At 38.3% G+C, this 15,619-nt stretch overlaps 1 protein-coding gene across 2 annotated transcripts in view; it reads left to right on the top strand.

Annotated features, from left to right (window-relative positions):
* Positions 1-9,804: 9,804 nt before the first annotated feature.
* Positions 9,805-15,619, top strand: part of HNMT (histamine N-methyltransferase) — a 46,088-nt gene continuing 40,273 nt past the window's right edge. Inside the window, exons 1-2 of one of the 2 annotated variants that reach the window (XM_032356245.1) lie at positions 9,805-9,931; positions 10,809-10,955. In XM_032356245.1, coding sequence (XP_032212136.1) covers positions 10,819-10,955 — 137 coding nt within the window. In that variant the 5' untranslated portion in view covers positions 9,805-9,931; positions 10,809-10,818. Of the gene's footprint in view, positions 9,932-10,463; positions 10,587-10,808; positions 10,956-15,619 lie in introns of those variants that run through there. The other variant, XM_032356244.1, reaches the window with a different exon arrangement.

Genomic DNA, 15,619 nt, shown 5'->3' with positions numbered 1-15,619 from the left:
TAACACTGGATGGCCTCAGTATGAACTATTAGTTAGATCTCATCTGTAGGAAATAGGGCAAATGGACACAGATATACCGGGTCCAGGCCTTCATGGTTCTAAATCAGAATCCAGACCTAAGGGCCTCATGTGGAATGTGTTTGGTCACTAACCAGGCCAGTAAACTCCATCCAGATATATTGTCTAAATAGGCCTCTTCCTGATTGAACTCATGTTGTTGGAGGAAACACAGGCCATCTCTAACAAAGGGGGCAGGGATGTTCCCCCTTTTTCACTGTGCCTTCTCTTAATAGATGTGGGCAATTCTTCCTCGTTCATTTCCTGGGTTAATGCTTATTAACCAACCAACTGTGGTTGTTTCCTTCAGGATGAGGACTTTAAGGAATATTCCCAAGCAAATGCCACAACTCCTTTTTGTTTCAGAGACATTCCCTGTCTTCTCTGGCCAAACATGGACGGTATATTTCCACTTTATTGGAAAAAAGCTTGGCCTCTGCTCATCTGTCTGAGCTGACCAGAACAAGGAGTCCTCTTTCTTTGTCTTCTGGCAGCACTTCCCCTCTTCTGCTCCTCCTTCCACTTTTCCTATTTCTGCACCACTTTTGGCGTGGTCTGTATAACTGGTTCCTACACCAGCCTGAGTGTCTCTGGTGCCATTGGCACCTGTTCCTTCTAACCCTGCTGTAAAGGAGCAAAGAGCACCCCCAAGGACTTACACTACCTACTTCAGATATCCCCGCTGGTGCCCCAGGTAAAAATAAACAATGGGGAACAAATTGATGGGCTTTCAAGTGGACCCAGGTAGAACATAACTCAATATTTAAACTAATTTAAGCTTGTTGGTTTAATTAAGATAGACATGTCTTTGAAGTCATCAGCATTAAATATGAAACTTTTGTTCTACCAAGGTGTACTGAAGGTCAATTAGGCTCATATTATGTTTGTTGCAATTTGTTAGCAAAAAGATGACTTAAAATGATGGTTAATTTTCTCTGTCAAATTCTTTGTGAGTAATGGCTAAGAAGCTTTCAAAGTCTTTGGTAGCCAGAAACTTTAAAGTTTTCCTTGGGTGATAAATTGGGATTGAGTTCATTGGACATTTTAGGTCTTTTCCAAGTAGGATGTGCTTTTGACTTCTTATTGCAAGGAAACTAAAGATAATTGGGCCTGTTGGAAGATTATTTGTGCTTAATTGATTCATAAATTTGCCATCTAAAGAATTCTAGACTAACAATACATAATTGGTTACTACTTAGTTTTCACTGGAGACTAAGGTTTCTAAGAGTTAAGACTGATGGAAATAAGGAAAGCAACTCAGCATGTAGGAAAGTAGGAGATGTATGAGAAATAGGAACATATTTTTTGAAGGTAAATAGTTATTTTGTCCTAAAATGAGATTGGTTATTTGGAGAGAAATGGCTTGGGACAAAATCTGAATGCAAAAGAAAGTTGGGGAAGGTTTGTGAAGGGAAATCTTTGGAAATATATTTTTTTGTGTGGCCGGGATGGACTAAAGTTAAAATGAAAGGGTTTTAAAAATACACTGGTATAAAACCGGAATTCTGCTTTCTCCCTGTTAAAGAGACAAAGTTTTGGGGTGCCTGGGTTGCTGAGTGGGTTAAGCCTCTGCGTTTGGCTCAGGTCATGATCTCAGGGTCCTGGGATTGAGTCCCATGTCCAGCTCTCTGCTCTGCAGGGATCCTGCTTCCCCCTCTCTCTCTGCCTGCCTCTCTGCCTGCTTATGATCTCTCTCTGTCAAATTAAAAAAAAAAGTTTTCTTGGATTGTCAGTCTTCCCTAAAAAAAAAAAAGTTTTCTTGGATTGTCAGTCTTCTTTGAGAAGAAAATAGAAACAAAGCTTTTTGTTTTCTTTGTTGATCCAGAAAAAAAACAGTTTCAATGTTTTATTTTTATCAGGTTTTTAATGATCTGTAGCCCCTACTTATGAATTGCTTTAAAATATTCTAAGGTTTTAACAAACTTCCCCAAGATTTAAATTATAAACAAAGTCTCTGACTAATTAGTCTTGCTTGTTTGGTAAGTCACTCTCTGGTATAAGATCATCAGTTAATATTCTGATTATTCAAGTGTTATGTGTCACGGAAATAACTGAATTTCCTTGTCAGCTACATCATAATGAACTCTATATCAGATCATTAACAGTGTCCATTTCTAAGTTTTTGTTATTTATGACTGTTCTGATGCTCTTGTGAAATGTGCTTCATCTTTAAGAAGAGTCATTAAAAGGACTTTAGGAAAATACAGGTATTTGGCATCTTTGAGATCCTAAAATTCGAAGAAATGGGTAAGAATTTCAGAACTAAATAAAAAGCTACATTCAAACGAGTAAGAATTAGTAACATGGGACTAAATGAACCAAAAAAGAGGATTATAGTTTTGTGACTGTTGTTTGAAACACTGCTGGTTCTCTAATGTTTGTTTTTCCAGATTAAAGAAACTTTCTCTTAAGATATCTATGACTTACAGAAATGTGATAAAATATTCCTTGAATGAATTAAAGTGTTAAACATTTCTCTCTACCTGAATCCTCTGAAGTTCAAAAAGTCTCTGTAAGTATTCTTTCTTTTATGGCAATCATAGTTGTTTGCATAAGTTCCATAAGAATCTGTTCTTCTGGTAATAGGACACCATTGGAGAAATTGGTTATTTTACCAAGGTTTGACTGGAATGTCATATATGAGAAACACACACCTAGACTCAGATATGACCAGGCAGCTTTAAGGAATTGAGGTTGACTTTGTGAAACACAGAGCCACAAAGACCTTCAGAAATCTTGGCCTGATACTTTGCTTACCAAGTTCCCAGCAGCCTTACCAGGTAAAGAAAGAATGTCACTTCCTGGCAGGTGCAGGAATGTCAGGATGCTTTGGGAACCTTGAGAAGATGAATTCACCCAAATCTACAGGTATTGCAGTCATATCTCATGGCAAGTATTTAGCTTGGTTTCTGGCCTAAAGACACTACTAAAAGTTCAATCTAGATCCCTTATGAAGAGTTCCAGCAAAGCAAATTTTGAAAGTTCTATATGGCCAATTACAATTCTCACTGAGCTCATGTAACTAATTAGGCCAACTATGTTAAAAATTGGACTTGTTTTACAAGCAGATTTGTTTCAATTTGGCTATCTCTGGAAATAAGGGTGATTCTAGAGAGAAAAACTATGTTTCAATAATGCATTTTAAGGATGTTAAATTCTAGTTCTGATTAACTTTGAGTATTGGTTGCTTGCCTAAGCTAGACAACTTGAGGTAAATTTCAGAGAGATTGCCATGATAGCTCATGTATAGACAGTTTTCATGTTTGTAATTTTGTGGGGATAGTAACATGAGCCCATGAGCATATGACTATTTGAGCAACTGAAAAAAATGGGATGAATTTTCTCCCCAATAATTGTGTAACTCAAGTAGCACCTTGACCAATTCTGTGTGGCTCGAATAACAAAATCACTCCTTAAAATCCAAAGGACAACCACTCCATAAGATTAACTATGGACTTGTGTAAATAATGGAAAAGCTCTTTCTTTATGATTGTATTGGGTGTTATACTTGGGGATACCCATATACCCAGACAAGTGTTCTCTCACTTGCCAGTGAATCCTCATAATTAGGATATTGTTAAGGTTAAACATCAAATGGTTTTATCCCTTAGCTGTATATGTCCCAGGAGCTGCCTCTTACGATATAAAATTACAAATAGAGGCCTTAGCCAGGCATACAGTGACTACCTTGAACTAAGCTAGACATGTAGTCATGCACAAATTCAGAAGGTGACTCTCCAAAACCAAATGATCCCTGATATCCTGACTGCAGCTCAAGGAGGAACGTATGCTTTATGAAAACAAAGTGTTGTGTATATACCTCAGAGGATCATAAACATGTGCCAGGATTCTATGAATACCCAAAGGTAGGTAGGTTCTTTAAATAATCTCTCTTTTCCTTTAGTGATTGTTTAAACTCCTAGATTGGAAGAGGATTTTAGTCTACTGACTCTGATTTGTTTTTCTTTTTCTTTTTGTTACTCTAATCATGGTTTGCTGTTTTCTCCCCTGCTTCTCCACCTGGTGCCCAGACTCCATCACTGCCACATCTTCAAGCCAACAGGTGATCCTTTGTACTGAGGGAAATTTTATATATGTGGTCTCCCTTGGATTCAGCCGCCTCTGTCTTTCATAACTCCTATATATACAAGTCCCTGACTGATCAATGTTGACCCATAGGCAGGGACATCGCTATGCCCCTATTCATCAGGAAGAAGTTCTAGAAGATGAGACCTTCCACTCTCAGCAACCTTGAAGATTTAAGGGTCAAAATTATTCAGGGGAGAATGATGTGGAGAACAAAGGAAAAAAAAATAAATTTCCCTTGCAGTCCATTGACAAGTACTTGAGCTATCTCAAGTAATCTTCCTTGTGGAGCTTAGCTACTTAGAGGGTAATACTTAGCTAAAAGCAAAAGGCAACTTCAGCTTGACACTAGCCCAGCCTCCAGAATCCTATTAAAAATACCTTTGGAACCTTCCTTCCTCTCTGTCCCCACAAGATAAATATTTGTAATCATCCCCCAAATATACGACCCACTGATATATCTCTGAAGGGTCTCAGGACTGTACGGTTTTACGAGACAGTAGTAAATGACCTTATCCTAACGATAGCTAGCCCCTCAAGATCCTAGAAACCTTGTTTTCAAATTCCTTAGAGACTGTGCTATCCCTAACTGCCTCCTAACTTGAAAGTATATAATCAGCCACTCCTCCTGACCTCAGGGCATCTCTTTCTGCCCCTGGGTCCTGTCTCCATTCTTTAGTAAAACCACACTTTTTGCACCAAAGATAACTCAGGAATTCTTCTTTGACTGATTGTTCCCAAACCCCAACATTTTCACACCATTGGCATTTTGCTACTGTTTCTTCCTCTTTTATTTATTTGTTCATTTTTTGATATAGCACATACAAAGCCATACGAATAAAGGGAAATAAACAAAAAGCAGAATCATACCTATAAATACAGAGAACTAACTGATGGCTTCCAGAAGGGAGGGGTGTGGAGTTTGAAAAAAATTGTTGAAGGGAAGGGGGAGATACATGCTTCCAGTTTGGCAAGAATAAGTCACAGGAATAAAATGCACACCATAAGGAATATAGTCAATGATACTGTAACAGTGTTTCAGGATTTCTTTTCCTTCCCTGCCTGTGGTTCTTGGTCAGGTGGCTTCGGAGAATGAAGAGATAGACCAGGAGAAGAGTGGTGGGCAGCAAAGTTTACTGAGAGATAGTACAAAGCTCCTGAAGAGGGCGGGGGCCTGAGATGGTTCCCATTAGGGCTTCTAAGTCTAAGGGTTTTTAGGAGAATGTTGGCAGGTTGTTTTAATCTGATTAAATCTCCCTGTACCTGTCACCCAATTCAGTTTTTGTCCACTGCTTATCTACCTATCAGGTAGTTGTTCACGTGGGAAAAGGAGGAGGTGTCCTTCCAGAATGATGTAGAGTAACAGGACAGGTTCCTTTTTCTTTTAAAGGTAGTTTCCTCTTAGGATGGGGGTCCTTTGCCCCTTCCTGCCTTACTTGCTACTATCCTCCATTAATAGTGATATATCAGGACAGATGGTAGCTACATTTGTGGTGAACACAGCATAATGTATAAACTTATGAAATCACTATGCTATACACCTAAAACTCATGTAACATTGCATATCAGCTATACTCAAATAAAAAATTAAAAAAAAATTTTTAAAAAAGTAAATAAGGGATACCATTTGCTTGTTGACCTAGCATGGATAATATTATATTACTTGATGACGGGAAGAATACAGAATTACTCTATCTTTTTGTTGTCATTGTTCCAGAGTTCTCTAACATGGAAAATAATCAAGTTGAAAAGATACAGAGTGGTAAGAAATAGTGTGATATAATTTTTTAAGAAATGGTCCATGACGTTAAACAAAATAAATTTGAATCCAGATTCTTTTCTCATGCGTTACGTGATTTCATACAACTTATTTGTTCTGAGTCTTGCTTGATGATAGCGATCGTTCCATTCCCAGAGGATTAAGAGTATTATGAGATAATGTGTGAAAGGCACTTTGACACAGTAACAGCGTAATATATCGTAAGTAATAGAGGACAGAAGCCCCAAAGAGGGCTGAGAACATCTAAGAATTCTAACTACGACAATCTTTCAAAGCCTAGAAGAATCATATCCCAATGTACTGAAATAATTTATAAGAGCAAAAATGATGTTGTTGTCAGTAACCTTTGAGAAGTCACAGCAAATGATAGATTGCTAGACTGTTGCCCCAATTTTTAAGAAAGAGGGGAAAAGAGGATTCATAAAATTTAGTAATTCCAACCAGCCTGCTAGATGTTTTAATCCCCAGGGACATTCCAGATTCATTATGGATTATGAAGCAGATAGTCTATTTGTAATTGTAGAAAGGAAGCTGTGATTGCTGAAACCAGCATTAAGTCAAGTGCAAGTCACACTGAAAGCAACAAGATTTTCCTTTTTGTGGAGGGGCTGAAAGACTAATCAGAGAAATGCCAAAATGCCACAGACATGGCATATCTGCATTTCAACAGGGCATGTGGCAAAGGTTTTATGAATATTGGGTTTTAATATGTTAGTATGCATTATAACTATCGGATAAATCTACTGAACCCTTTTTTTTTTTTTTTTTTTTTTTGTAAAACAGCAAGTTACATCTGAAAGAACTTGGGTTGGGCAGAACATCATTGAGAAATATTAGTTTAGTCTAACCTGGACTCTAACAATCTGTATCAGTTAGACAATTTTTGGGATATTGTGTTTATTTGCAGACACCAATTTTTTAAAGAATCCCTGACAAACTAGTATGTCCAAAGGAAGAAACTAGCATAATGGATTATATAAAGCTATAGTGGAAATGAAATAATTAGTCATGGACTAATTTCCATTTCCATTAGTCATGGAAATAATTGGTCCTGTCATGGACCAAGTATCTGAGTACTCACCAAATCATATGTTGAAATATTAACCACCAACATTATGGTATTGGGAGGTGGGGGCCTTTGAAAAGTGATTAGGTCATGAGTATAGAGGCCTCATGAACAGGATTGGTGCTCTTATAAAAGATTCCAGAGAACTTCCTGTCCTTTCTGACATGTGAAGAGGCAGTTAGAAGATGTCTGTTTAAGAACAAGAAAATGAGCCTTCCCCATATCCCGAATCTGCCAGCATCTGTAGATTTTGACTAGAATGTCAAATATGAGAAACACACACATAGACTCAGATATGCAGAGTTCTGAAAAATAAATGCTTGCTTTTTAAGCTACTTAGTGTGTAACATTTTTGTGATAGCAGTCCAAATAAACTAAGAATTATGGAATTAGGAAAGAGATACCTTTAGGAGTAGGGCTATCCTATGAGCCAATTTCAAATTTTTCAATAGGTGTTGTACGGGGAAGAAATTAGAATCACTCCATGTAGATTAAGTAGCCAGACACAGGAATACCATGTATAAGTTATAAGGAGGCAGATTTGGGCTGAACATAGAGTTTGTGACAGCACTGGTTTGGGTATCTGACAAAGGAGAATTATATTCCCAGTCCTGCCCCTTCCTTACTAGGCATCCTTGAGGAAAGGACCCAACCTCTTGGGATCTCAGTTTTCTCATCTGTCACATAGGCAAGCCCACAGAGCTACTACAAAGTAAAAATCCTACACTAAAATAGAAAAGACCTATATAACTCTGGGCCCATAATAAGAACTCAGTAAGTGGAATTACAGTTTATTATTAACAGTCAGAACCAGTCATGTAAAGGATGAAGACTATCTGACAGTGGAGAGTATCTCAATACTGAAAGTGATCAAGCAAAATTTTAATCTTTTAAAAATAACTGAACTATTGTGCACAGTTGTGACTCAGTCCGTCTTTATTAGCTGGCAATCACATAGTGACTTGCGGAGGAGAGAAGGCAGGTGCATTAACATACCATAACACAAGAACAAATGCCATCAAAGTTGTAAGAGGGTCTGAAATTAAGAGCACTAAAAAAACCAAAAAAAACAAAAAACAAAAAACAAAAAAACACCACACACACACACACACACAAAAGAAACACTTAAGCCTTTCGAGGCAAATATGGAAGGCTTCATGGAAGTGGTAGCACGTGAGGAGTGGGAACATTTTTGGTGGGCAGGGTAAAAGGAGAAGCACGGCATTAGTCAAGGAGGGGCTACTGCATGGAGAAGCTGTGGGCAGGAAAGCACAGGGATATATCCAGAGAAGTAGCACAGTTTGAAGGCATGCACTAGCAAGGCTTAAAGGAAAATGAAACACAAGCCTGGATGATTTGGGGTGGGAGAGTCAAAGAATGAGCTTTAGACTTAACTTGGGTAATGGTGGAGATACAGTACACATGTGAGGGGAGAGGAGTGACTTTATCATTACCGTCCTTTAGAAGACTGAATTTGGCAGTGGCAATACAATTGGCTAGGATCTGTGTGACTCCTAAGATCGGGAGGTCAGTATGGAAATGGCGCAGTAGGTGAAAAAAAAAAGGAGAATCTCAAGTAGGATAGAGGCAATAAGAGGGAAGAAATCCCAAATGAGAAATGAATGAAGAACAGACTGTTGAGGAAGATTTGGCAATGGGCCAGGTGATAGTCTCAGGGGAAGAGTGAGTTTTAGTTAGAAGTAGGTTTTGGTAGGAACTTTTGAAGGTAAGGTCAATGCCATTTCTTCACAACCGAGTATCATGCAGTATACCCTTACTAAATATTTGTTCAGGAGATGAATATGTGAATGAACCACTTGGATTAGCTCTAAAGGGAAGAGTGGGAGATCGTAATGAAGAACCAGAAGCTTGTGAGAGTCAGTTTGAGGAAGAACCAGGCTGGGTGGATAGACGCACGAGTTAAGGAGCATATGTCTGTCTGTCTATATGCAGTCCCAGGAGCTAAGTTAGGGCCGGTGGGCCAAATCCAGCCCAGCATCTTGTTTTTCATCCAGCCCATGAGCTAAGAATAACTGTTACTTTTTTCAATGACTGGAGAAAATCCAAAGAAGAATAGTATTTCATGACATGGGAAAAGGATATGAAACTCAGCTTTCAGTGTCTGTAAGTAAAACGGCAACTCTTGTTGTTTTCTTATTACAGAGGGGACTGGCCTGCCCCTTACATGAGCAGTAACAATGTGCTAATCATGATATAAAAGAATCCAGGAGAATTCTCACTACAACCCCACGAGATTTAATTCATTGTTCCCATTTTACTGATGAGCAAACAGAAGGTTCTGTCTCAGCCAAGGTCACACAGTTTCACACTACACCCACATCAATCTGCTTTTCCAGATTTCCCACTTTCTCCCAAGGTAAAGGCACAGCTCCAAGAGTAGTGTGACCATGAAGTGCTTATAAAAGAGGGCTTGGGAGTGTTGGATGCTTGGAGGGCAGTTTTGGAACTTAATCAGAGCATGGGAATGGCTTAGGCAGACACACTTCTAAGAGATGTATAGGAGCTAACTCATTAATTCTTAAAACCTTTCCTGAGATAGATACTGTTATTAACATCCTAAGCTGGAGGAGTGATTTTCTTTTCTTTCTTTCTTTCTTTTTTTTTTTTTTTAAGATTTTATTCATTTATTTTGAGACAGTGTGAGAGAGAGAGAGTGCGCACAATCAGGGAAGAGGAGAGGGGAGCCAAGGGAGATAGGGGACGTAGATTCCCTACTAAACAAGGAGCCTGATTCTGGGCTGGTTTCCAGAACCTTGGGATCATGACCTGAGCGAAGACACTTAACTGACTGAGTCACCTAGGTGCCCTGGGAGTGGTCTTTTTAAATACCTATCCTGGGTAAAAAGTCCAGCATGTGGATATTCTAACACTTTGCGTCTTTGGTGACAACGCTGGGCCACCAGAAGCTCATCCAACCCTAGGTAAGATCCAATGCTCAGAAGCACTTGGGGAATTCCTACAGACTTGGCTGGCTTTACCCTTTCTCCTGCATTTGTACCCAGAGAGTGATTTCTCATTCCCTTCACTGCCCCCAGCAGGCTTCTCAGACCTACTAGTTAATAGTTCCTTCCCCATGGTTTATGCTAAAGAGACTTCCTGAATCACAACAGCATTTGAAGAAAGGCAGTGCAGGAGTGTAAAGTTCAAGTACTGAGCAGGGGGAAGGCAAGAAATTCTCCTATAGAAAGCTCGGAGGCAGCAGGAGGAAATCTGTCAAAGATTTCAACCTGGGAAGATTTCTGAAAATGGTCTTTAGCTCTTTCCATGGGTGTTTATCCCTGTGCTTGTCGCCTTTTGCCCTTAAAGCCGCCACTGTCCCACTTGGAATTTATGTCTGGCAGCTGCTCACAAACAGGATATTATTAGAATCCAGTGTGTGTTTTCGACTTTCTGAACTTCAAGCCTTAACAAACAAGTTGTAGCAGTGGATTTATTGCTTTACTTTCCCACCTCCCTTTCTTACAAAACAACAGTGTAAGGGTTAAAGTAGCAGCCAAAGTCCTGTACAAATGACTGACGTAATAATGAGATTTGCGCACCAGCCTTCAGTGCCTGTTAAATTCAAAGCAGGTTTTGGTGGGTTTTGGCTTGTGTTGTTTTGTTTTTTTTGTTGTTGTTTATTTGTTTTGTTTTTGTTCTCCTTTTTTTGTTTGTTTTTTCTTTTTCTTTTCTTTCTTTCTTTTTTTTTTTTTTGTGGGGGAGGGAGGGTAGGAGGGAAAGGGTTCTGTTGAGGAGAAGAAATAAGGAACTGGGAAGAAAAGGAGGGGAAGTTAAACTTCCTTCTCTGTCTTCCATCAGAAAAGCAAACATGGCATCTTCCATGAGGAGCTTGTTTTCTGACCACAACAGATACGTTGAATCTTTTCGGAGGTTTCTCAACAGTTCCACGGAACACCAGTGCATGCAGGAATTCATGGACAAGAAGCTGCCAGGAATAATAGCAAGGTAACAAAAAAGGACGTTTTTGTCAAAAAGACAAGCCTCCGGCTCCTGGTGTGCAATGATAGATGGGTCGAGCCCAGCCCTGCAGGCTGGGCGCGGGGATAAGAAGGAGCTACTGATAGCAGCTTCCACCCAGCCCTCCTCGCCCCCACCCCCACCCCTGCGCCCCTTCTCCTGCAGTGCTTTAGTTAGATGCTCGCTTTCTGTGTTCAAAGGCTCCGATTTGTGCAGGATTTCCAGCTGCGCGGAGATAAGCGTTAACCATTTGAAGGCATACATCCATGTTCGTTTGGGAAAAGATGCAAATCTTTGAGCTCAGATTTTTCAGTCCTCCAGATTTCGCGTTTCAAAAACGTACCAAATGCAGAATTTAGTATTCTTTTGATTAGAATAAAATATAAATAGTTACCAAATACTGTTTACCCCTGTGGATTGAGGAAAGGGTGCTTCTGGGTTCTCCTAATATCCATTTAAATTCACTTCCTTATCCATTCTTACAGTTATCATTCTCAAAACAAACAAACAAACAAAAAAACAAAAAAACCAACCAAAAAAAAAAAACCACCCCGTCTTTTCCTTTCAACTTAATATTAGCAATGTGGTTCTTTAAAAAAAAAAAAAAAAAAAAAGGCATTTTCCCATTATCAGTGAAACTCACCAGTTCCTATCCTTCTTGCAGACTTTTTTTTTTTTTTTTTTTTTTTTTGGGTGATTAATGTGTTCAATTTGTGCCAGAGCTGATAAGCATTATGAGAGTAAAAGATTCCACATGCTAAAGATAATCAAATCACCTATCTGGGGGTGGACTGCTGTAACTTACTCTGCTTCAGGAAATAATGATAGAAAACTGGAAGAAATGACTGACTGTGGATCCAATTTGCAAAAGCAAAGAAAACTGATACTTTATCTTTTGCTGGATTTCTCTATTGTAGACCTGAAATTCTTTCACCAGGACAGTACCTCTGCCTGATGAAAGCAGGCATTGTTGGATGTGTGTGAAATTCCATTTCCCTTTATATTTTTCATGGTTCAGTTTTAATTTTTTTTAAATAGAGTGCTATATAATTTATTAAAAATTAGTTAAGTATTAGAACAATGATGCCAAAATCAAAGCAACCTCAAATACAGGTAACTTCTTATCTAGGAACTAATAATTTACTTCTTTGGGTCTTTTTGTTCATTTCAAAATTAAAGATTATAAGTTAATTTCTGAATTCTTTTGCAGTACTAAAGGTCTGTGTTCATGTCTGTAGCTTATCCAGACCCTTGGTTTTCTTTAGTCATCAGTGGTTCGAAGAGGCACCGTGAATGGATATAACATAATGAATGATGACCGCTATCTTCATGGTGTCCACAGTCTGTTTTGAAATACTGAATGTAGAATCTGTGAAAGACTGAAGAACTTTCAAAAGCATAACTAAATTAGCACTGCAGTGGTAAAAAAACAAAAAACTGGTTCCTAGCCCTATTTACTCCCCTCTCAGAAGCAACCACTTTCAACATTTTGAAGTATTTTAGTTGTTTCTTATGAAATTTTCTTTCCTAATTCTAAATAACATGCTATTCTTCTTTTTCATAATTTTACTGTATTAAAATAGCTCAATAAACACATACATTTCCTTCCCTATCATGTCAGTATATTTATGTCAAAATTTTGGGTTCAATAATTTGAATGTTTATATCATTTTGCCTATGTACATATTATACATAATTGAATGATACATTATACTACAATCACATTTCCTTTCAGGTACTTTTTGTTTTTTTCCTAGAGTTAACTATTGTTTTGATTTTAGTTTCTTTTCTTAGTTTTCAATATACCTGTCACTACTTGTACCCCAAGCAGAAGGATTAATTTTCTCTCAATATAATCCAACAAATCAAGTCATCGTTAATTTTTCCCCATGGGAACATCTTTTCTGGAACTCTGTTCATCTTTTCCACTCTGGTGATTTGCTGGTGATCTGCCATACAATTATTGATAGAATTTATTTCACCTTCTAGAAATTCTCTTCTCCTCTCTGCAGTACTGAATACCCTGATTCTGGTTCTCATGTCATTCTTTTCTTGATTTCTTTAGACTTTTATCATCCTCGACCTTGTCCTACCCCTCCCCACCACTTCTTCTTCTTGTCCTTTAAGGCTTCCCCAGAAAGAGTGCATGAAAAGTAAACTTCTTTGAGGTTTTGTTATGTTTAAAAGTAACTTCAATCTATGGTCATCTTTATTAGATAGCAATTGCTATCCTGAAATGTTATATCAGAAATTTAAAGGTATTTTTTCATCTTCTTTTAGCAACTAGAGTTTCTGTTGAGAAATCCAATGTCCTTCAAATTGTTCTTGTGTGGCTTGTGACCTTTTTTGTTTTGTTTTGTTTTTGTTTTCCCTACTTAGTCGTTTTAAGGATGTTCTGTCTAGTATTCTAAAATTTTAAGATGAGTTGTAGTGTGGGACTTTTTCACACATTTTATTTTTAAGATTTTATTTGTCAGAGAGAGAGGACAGCAGGCGGAGCAGCAGGCAGAGGGAGAAGCAGACTCCCCACTGAACAGGGATTCCAAATCAAGACTCGATCCCAGGACCCTGGGGTCATGAGCTGAGCTGAAGGCAGAGGCTTAACCGACTGAGCCACCCAGGCATTCCTTTTTCACACATTTTTGTGGGTAGTCCCTGGGCCACTTCAATCAAGATTTTGATCTTTCATCTCAGGGAAATTTGGTATTATTTTATCATCCCTTCTCTCTGATTTTCTTTCTGGATATTATATTCATCAAACACCAGACCTCCTGAATTAATTCCCTAATTTTCTTACATATCCAATTTTTATAATTTTATCTTATAGCCCTTCTATTAATTTTTTTACTATTATAGTTTTAATTTTCAAAAGTTTTCTTTTTTATAGCCTGTTCATCTTTCACAGGTGTAATACCTTTTTTATCTATTATAAAATTTTCCTCTGCTCTCTGCATATTTCTTCTGAGTGCTCTTTTTCTGTTTCTTTTGGTCCCTCTCATGTTAGGGGAACTTCCTAGCTACCTGATGTGATTTGATTATCCCTCCAATCAATATAGTGAGACACTAAAAAAAGTGTTCAGATCCTTTTTGTGTATGTAAGTGAAGTTTGAGTGGGTGACTCACTGTAGGAATTGGATGTGAATTCAGTTGTTTACTGAGAGATTCTCGGAGGTCAGTATTGTAAGTTTATTCACTAAGATGGTTTGTTTCCTTGGAGAAACAATCCCCATCTGGATACAAAGTGTGGGGTGGGGAGAGTTCCAGTATATTGCTGTAAATAATAAATTGTGTTGCTGTTGTTATATGTTATACATTTATTATTTTTTAAAAATATTTTACTTATTTATTTGATAGAAAGAGACTCGGTGAGAGAGGGAACACAAGCAGGGAGAATGGGAGAGGGAGAAGCAGGCTTCCTGCTGCACAGGGAGCCCAATGCCAGGCTCAGTCCCAGGACTGTGGAATCATGACCTGAGCCGAAGGCAGACACTTAATGACTGAGCCACCCAGGCACTCCTATATGTTATACAGTTAGATCCCTGGCTGGAAAATGGTAAGTTTTCAATAATTATTCATCATAATGTGTGAAATAGGTTCATCGTAGTGTCTAATTCATAGAAAAATTGTGAAGATTCAAAGAGTGAAATCACTTAGTTGTGGCTGGACAATTGCTTGACAATTGCTGGACGATTAGCAATAACAATTCCTATTACATGTTGAGTGCTTGTCATGTGCAGACACATTTCTAAGAGATTTACGTGAATTAAATCACTTAATCCCCACAGCTGTTCCTTAAACTAGATACTATTATTACAATTCTATACAGTAGGTGGTATTATTATCCTATTTCATAGGTAGTAAAGATGCAGAGAAATTAAATAACTTGCTTAAGGTAATATGTCAGTAGGCCATGGCTTCAACCTTGGTGCTGTGCTCCATGGCTTCACTATGCTATCTACAGATATAAAGCAGTTTTAAGAATTAACCAAGACCATAGATAGGGACGGGTGTATTAGGACTATGATCATGAGTGGGAAGATAATTAGAACTAAGGAAGGCAATTCGTTCATAGGTGTCCTTGAATCTATCCTTTGTGAACTTGGCTTCAATCTGTTTTTGTTCTACTACTCTGTCCAGGCTCTCTCACATCAGGGGAAAAAAAGCAGCTGCAAAGCTAGAGTCCACATAAATACCACTCCCGGTTCCTGTTTTCCCTTTCCATTCTCACCCTTTCATTATAGTACAACAATCTCTAGATCTTATTTCTCTTTATTCAGCTCACTTTTAATCTCACTGCCATCTGACTTCTGCCCTCAACATTCTTTTTAAAACTATTATCAAAGATACTCGTATTGCCAAATTCAATGGAGATGATTCCTCTTTATTTTTTGGTAGTACACTCTGCTACTGTTAACACTACTCATGGCTTTCTCTTTCTCTGAGTCTATCCTCTCTGAGCTTTACTGTTTTCTTCTTTGTCCCCTTTGTGTGTTCCCCATAAACCAGTGACTTTTAAAAGTTGGCATTACATCATGATCCTACTACTTGTCTAATTCTTTGCAGTATGCTTGGGTGGTAGAATCCAGTCTCCTAGTTAGACCATAACTTCATGATGCTAACTCTCCAGAATACATCATTGACCTGATCTGTCT

The sequence above is a fragment of the Mustela erminea genome, chromosome 8, assembly GCF_009829155.1.
Source record: "Mustela erminea isolate mMusErm1 chromosome 8, mMusErm1.Pri, whole genome shotgun sequence".
NCBI lineage: Eukaryota > Metazoa > Chordata > Mammalia > Carnivora > Mustelidae > Mustela > Mustela erminea.
Note: the sequence above shows the minus strand (reverse complement) of the source record. Positions and strands in the feature narration are given on the sequence as shown.